Source organism: Oncorhynchus gorbuscha, linkage group LG13 (assembly GCF_021184085.1).
Source record: "Oncorhynchus gorbuscha isolate QuinsamMale2020 ecotype Even-year linkage group LG13, OgorEven_v1.0, whole genome shotgun sequence".
Classification (NCBI taxonomy): Eukaryota; Metazoa; Chordata; class Actinopteri; order Salmoniformes; family Salmonidae; genus Oncorhynchus; species Oncorhynchus gorbuscha.
This window is the reverse complement of record NC_060185.1, coordinates 62,447,453-62,454,211: the sequence shown is the minus strand read 5'-3', so window position 1 is coordinate 62,454,211 and position 6,759 is coordinate 62,447,453. Positions and strand designations below refer to the sequence as shown.

General features: G+C 44.5%; 1 protein-coding gene across 1 annotated transcript in view; it reads right to left on the bottom strand.

The window, feature by feature from the left end:
• Positions 1 to 3,433: 3,433 nt before the first annotated feature.
• Positions 3,434 to 6,759, bottom strand: part of LOC123993270 (carnosine synthase 1-like) — a 12,111-nt gene continuing 8,785 nt past the window's right edge. Inside the window, exon 10 of the mRNA XM_046295203.1 lies at positions 3,434 to 6,759. This exon is cut by the window's right edge and continues 474 nt beyond it. Coding sequence (XP_046151159.1) covers positions 6,354 to 6,759 — 406 coding nt within the window. The 3' untranslated portion in view covers positions 3,434 to 6,353.

Here is a 6,759-nt window from a genome sequence, read left to right as displayed (position 1 = left end):
CAGATACTGTGAGGGTTAAAGGTAGTGTCTCAAATCTGATACTGGGAAGATGACTACCATCTAAGGCGAACATGGGCGTAGGCTTGTCTAACTGTCTGAAAGGAATGTCATGTTTCCGAGCCCATGCTTCGTCCATGAAACAACCCTCAGCCCCAGAGTCTATCAAGGCACTGCATGTAGCACCCGAACCGGTCCAGCGTAGATGGACCGACATAGTAGTACAGGATCTAGATGGAGAGACCTGAGTAGTAGCGCTCACCAGTAGCCCTCCGCTTACTGATGAGCTCTGGCTTTTACTGGACATGAATTGACAAAATGTCCATCAAATCCGCAATAGAGGCACAGGCGGTTGGTGATCCTCCGTTCCCTCTCCTTAGTCGAGATGCGAATACCTCCCAGCTGCATGGGCTCAGTCTCTGAGCCAGAGGAGGGAGATGGTTGCGATGCGGAGCAGGGAAACACCGTTGACGCGAGCTCTCTTCCACGAGCTTGGTGACGAAGATCTACCCGTCGTTCTATGCGGATGGCGAGAGCAATCAAAGAGTCCACACTGGAAGGAACCTCCCGGGAGAGAATCTCATCTTTAACCACTGCGTGGAGTCCCTCCAGAAAACGAGCGAGCAGCGCCGGCTCGTTCCAGTCACTAGAGGCAGCAAGAGTGCGAAACTCTATAGAGTAATCCGTTATGGATCGATCACCTTGGCATAGGGAAGCCAGGGCCCTAGAAGCCTCCCTACCAAAAACTGAACGGTCAAAAACCCGAATCATCTCCTCTTTAAAGTTCTGGTAATTGTTTGAACAATCAGCCCTTGCCTCCCAGATAGCTGTGCCCCACTCTCGAGCACGGCCAGTAAGGAGTGAAATGACGTAAGCAACCCGAGCTCTCTCTCTAGAGTATGTGTTGGGTTGGAGAGAGAACACAATATCACACTGGGTGAGAAAGGAGCGGCACTCCTTGGGCTGCCCGGAGTAGCAAGGTGGGTTATTAACCCTAGGTTCCGGAGGCTCGGCAGACCAGGAAGTAACAGGTGGCACGAGACGAAGACTCTGGAACTGTCCAGAGAGGTCGGAAACCTGAGCGGTCAGGTTCTCCATGGCATGACGAGCAGCAGACAATTCCTGCTCGTGTCTGCCGAGCATGGCTCCTTGGATCTCGACGGCAGTGTTACGAGCGTCTGTAGTCGCTGGGTCCATTCTTTGGTCGGATCCTTCTGTTATGCAGGTGAATGAGGACCCAAAAGCGACTTGGCAAAAACAGAGTCTTTAATCCAGTTTAAGGAAATAGCAATACTCCTAGACAAATCGGAGCGGTAAATAAAGCATAAAAAACAATTTCACTCGTAATCACGAGGACTGGAGACTCGATAATAAACTGCAGGTTGCCTCGGGAAGGCACTTGACCGTAGCAGACTCAGACACCTGCTCACCACGCAGCATCTGAGGGAAACACGACACGACAGGGCGATACAAAGACACAGCACGGTGAACAATATACAAGGATCCGACAGGACAGAAACGGAAAACAAGGGGAGAAATAGGGACTCTAATCAGGGGAAAAGATAGGGAACAGGTGTGGGAAGACTAAATGATTGATTAGGGGAATAGGAACAGCTGGGAGCAGGAACGGAACGATAGAGAGAAGAGAGAGAGAGAGGGAGAGAGAAAAAGGGGAACGAACCTAAAAAGACCAGCAGGGGGAAAACGAACAGAAGGAAAAGCAAAATGACAAGACAATATAAGACAAAACATGACACTGAGTCACTGGCTTACTGGTGCTCTTCCATGCCATCCCTAGGAGGGGTGCGTCACTTGAGTGGTTTGAGTCACTGACGTGATCTTCCTGTCGTCTAAGGATGGTACGACGGTGGTTGAAGATATCCCTCTAGTGGTGTGGGGGCTGTGCTTTTGCACAGTGGGTGGGGTTATATCCTGCCTGTTTGGCCCTGTCCGGGGGTACCGTCGGACGGGGCCACAGTGTCTCCTGACCCCTCGTCTCAGCCTCCAGTATTTATGCTGCAGTAGTTTATGTGCTGGGGGGCTTGTGTTCTATCTATCTATCTCTCTCGCTCTCTCATCATGAGTACCTCTGCTATATCAGCCACCACCAACACTCCTCCTATTAAACTAGTGGTTATTACGGTCTCATAAGTAATATGCCTAATGTTGGTTCTTACCCGAGACATTGCGGCTCTCCTCAGATGGGCCATCCTTCCCTCCGCCCACCTGTCGTCATGGGAATGTCCATTCTCAAAGGTGCTGATCTTGAGTTGACCCATCTGTGACTTAGGGGAATGATAGATGGGGTTTCACTTTACATTAGTGCCCTTATTCCTGCATTGTTACACTGTACTCACCCTGTATTTAGGGTTACTGCTGTAATGGAAACTGTTAAAGATAATTACAGCAGATAATAATCGTATTAAGTCTGACGAAACTGATGACATGAAGCTGTGCAGTTCTTTTTGGCAGGCTTGTTTTGAGTCGAGAAAAACACTTCTGAAAACAAAACTTACTACTGCTGTAGTACTGCTCAGAGAATAACACACAAAGCTAAAGTGAAAAGTTTGAAAGAGGGGATCAAAAATCGAACCAAATGTAATTTGCCCTTTTCCAGCCTCGAGATAAACAAAGTGGGAAATAGAAAGGGGGCACAGCGTGGGAGGTGACAGATGGGAAAATGGGAGGGAGGACAACAGAAGAAGGAATGGGAGGAGGGGGTGCATTAAAGGCTTGAATTACTTCAGATTTTTTTCCCTGAAAAGAAAGAAAGGGGGAGGGGGTGTGAGAGAGAAACTCAAACAAATGTAAATCTAAGGTTCGGCACTGAAGTGATTTGTGAACGGAAGCAGTTCCGACAGTCACTACTAGCAACAGGACTGCATCGAAGACTGAAAACAAGCACAACAAAGAGAGAGAAAGAGGGAGAAGGAAGGCCATAGGGAGGAAGACAGAGGGGGAAGATGGAGAGAAGTGGAGAACTGAGAAAGAGTGAGAGAAAAAGTCAAAACAAATGGATCAGGTTGTGTTTGTTGGTCTAAGGTTTACCACCGGTGTGATTTGTGAGGTGTAACTGAACCAGTTCCGACAGTCACTACTAGCAACAGGACTGGACTGCATCTAAGACTCAAAACAAGCACTACTAAGAGAGAGAAAGAGGGAGAAGTCGTGAAAAAACAGGTTTGGCAAACCTGTGCCAGGCTATTGAAAAGAAACGACAAGCAAAAACAAGTCTTTCTTTCACTTAGTAAAATAACCCTGACTCACTTAAATGTATAATCACCCCATCTACACAAAGTGAGAAAGAGAGAGAGAAAACAGGTTTGAGACTACAGGGGGGTTTGTATGGTGCATTGAAGCTCTGCTTTCAGATGTATTTAATTAATACATCCATTTCATATATATATATTTTTTTTAAATAAACAGAGTCTAAGAGTCTGTTGATTTGAATGTTTATTGTATTTTACATAACACAGGAAATGTACATTTACATTTGAATCAAAACAGTAGCCGAATCAAAACACTTGATCTTGATTCAAAACTTTGTTAAAGAAAAAGTAATTTCCACATCAGTTATTGTTAGTCAATATAACTAAGGAACAGAAAAATCCCTTTAAAATCTGTGTTAACTTGAAGGCCTTGTTCTCCATTGCTCGCGTATGGTGAAATGATTTATGATGCATATATTTGTAAAACAATGTGTTAATCTAAACATTACATTCATATCTGTGATGTTACATATCAATAACACATTCATCATCCAATGCATTGAAACTTAACAAATAAAGCAATTAACAAAACATGACAACATGAACACATATTACATATTAAGTTAATACAAAAGTTTGGATTTGGGGATTTTTTTGAAATTTGTTTTGGTTTTAGTTTTGTAATCTGGCTCGGTTGTTTTATTCTTTAACTTTCCTGTCACACCTCCTTTTTTGAAGAAAAGTCATAATTGTCTGCTTCTATATAATTCCCAAATATTACCTCAGAAATACATAAACAATCAGAAACAGAAGAAGCAGGAAATCCTTAACCTTTTGACTACTGTAACCCTTGTCTGGGGGGTACTGAGGGATGGCATCTCAGTTACATCAAGCCTACCGAGTACACCTGACACCAGACCGCAAATGCCACACCACAGACACTAACTGCCAAGATGAGGTCTTGCTCCAGGGTCAACGCATTTGCAATGGTGAAACTGCCTCAAATGACATAACAAATAACACACTGCTTTTATGGGCTAAGCCGGGGAAAAATGGGTGTGAGTATGTGGAGTAATTACATTTCCATTTCTGTACTCTTTAAATTACTTATTTTGGGGTGAAACAACCTTTCACCTCAACCTTGCTAATTTAGACATGAACTTTCACACGACCTCTAACGAAGAATGAGGGAGGCAGAGTTCCAGAATTCCACATTTTCCAAGTCGTACGCGCCGACCCCGCAGACATCACCTCTGAGCCTGGATTTAGAAGCTTCCGCAATCAGCACCCCTGTCCACCTGTTCCAGCTATTGCACTGCTCTCCTCAAACCCCCTTCCTCAAAATCTTCCATCTTCTTCTGCTCTTCCTTCCCTCCCACCCGTTCCAACCCTGGACTGCTGTGTGTTCAGTGTTTAGTGTGCAGGCTATTAATCAATGTCTATGGCTGGATTATAATGTAGTCGGGTTGTTCCACCAATTAGGTGCCTTTTAAGTAGTGCAACTTAGTGAACAAAAAAAAACGTATTTCATCCATTTTAAGATTGTCATAAAGAGCACATTTTCAACTTAATGAAAAACATCCCCATCTCAAAAAACATTATAGTAAGTAAGTGCCTATTAAAGGAACAGGGTTGACAACTTTGTCTTAAAACATCAGCCATAAATCACCTTGTGACAGGGGGAATGGAAGCTTGTGTGCAACAGGGAGGGGCAATTGTATGCAAGCTTCACATTTTTTAAATTCCCCCCAAAAATGATTCTAAATTGTCTCCCTCTTATGGGCACCCTTTGCGGGGTCGGTTAAATGGATGCATCTGTTTTTCAAGGGAAATGGAGACTTCTGCTTTTTGACGTTAACACGGCGACAAGACATCTTAACTCCTCCACATTTACTGGACTAGTTCAACAGTCCAAAGAAGGACCTTCCCCGACAGTCTTTTTCTTCCCATCAGGACCAGAAAGAAAGAAACACCACTCAAGTATTTATTTTAAGCTCATTACATTAGATGAATCTATGGGAGACAGGGTTGACATGTCATGCTCAACCAGCTACATTTCCCACAACAAAACACCAGAAAATGTCCATAAAGAATAGAACCAGCTCATCTGTTTAATATATTTAAAAATGAATAGTTTCACCAATTAGAACGAGAGTTCAGTTCAGGTCACAGGGTTGACTTTAAAATCAGGGACTGTTTTTTCCCCCCCGTAGCCTGACGACTCACACTAAATTATTCCGCTGCTATGTCGTTCCCTACATACTTTAGTATGAGACTGCCATCGTTGAAGTCGTTTGTGGTGATGAGGGGCGTTGTAAGTCATCAGCATTTGGATCGCCGTTAAATATTGGTAGCCGGGTATTTTACCTATAATGAATCACTAATTACATGAAATAAATAATCATCTTCAGAAATGACTTTTAAATGGCACTATATTTAATATGACAGGCTTTTAAAATTGAATATTTGTGCACTACTTAAAATATCTAAGGGATGCAAAAGGCACTCATTATGTGGAACGACCCAGTAGAGTAGACTGCTGATACCACAACCTAATAGATAGCAGGGTTGGGTTCAATTCAAATTGAATGCTGTCAATTCAGGAAGTTAACCAACATTCCAATTCAATCTTTAACCAAGGGCCTCTATTTTTTTTAATGACTTCTCAATACAATGAGATGTAGACGTTTTTCAGTTGTTTTATTTAAATCACTTCCTGAACCCTGGTAGATAGATAAGACACCCATACCCTATTCTCGCTAATCACTGACGATTATACCTTTTTGAAACTTGTATTCCTGAGAAGGTCCCTAAAATTTAAGTGAGAAAAATTGAAAGCTAGTGAGATATGTTTTGATATAACATTAGTGGTTTTTCTTGCTGTGATGTACCTTTTAAGCTAACTAAACTAACCCTTGGCCCTAGTACAAAAACCCCACCCGCACAAAGCATACATGTGCTAAACATGGGTTCTATTCAGAAGGGTCCAATGTTAGGAACAAACATTTAGATAGGACTAAAACACATATGCTTCTCTGTCATGGAGAACAGGGAATCGATTTCTGTATTATTTTGATCTGTGAGTAAAATCTAAACATTGCACCCTCCTGAACAAACCCCAGGTGCTTCTCCCACCTGACTTCCTGTCTAATTGAAGTGGGACAGGAAGTACCCCAGGTCGTAGCGTGGAGGACAGTGCAGGCCTAGCCCCTGGCAGAGGGCGAGGAGGCGCTGGCGAGCGTTGGCGGCGTTGTGGGCGTCTCTCACCCCGACATTACAGAAGGGCTCCTCGTACTCCCCAGAGATCAATTCATCCTCCTCAGCCAGCTCGTTCAGCCACAGCGCCCCGTCCTGGTGCAGCCCTCGCAGGCGTTCAGGGCTGGCTGTGCTTCTCAGGGCCTGGAGGTGCTGGGACACCACAACCATCACCCCAGCAAAGTGGCCTCTGGCTGGGAGCGCTGTGGCCGAGGGTAGGCACGGACGCACCCCACAGGACACCATGAAGGCGGCCATCAGGATGTCCACGCCGTACAGCTGCTGGATCCAGTCACGC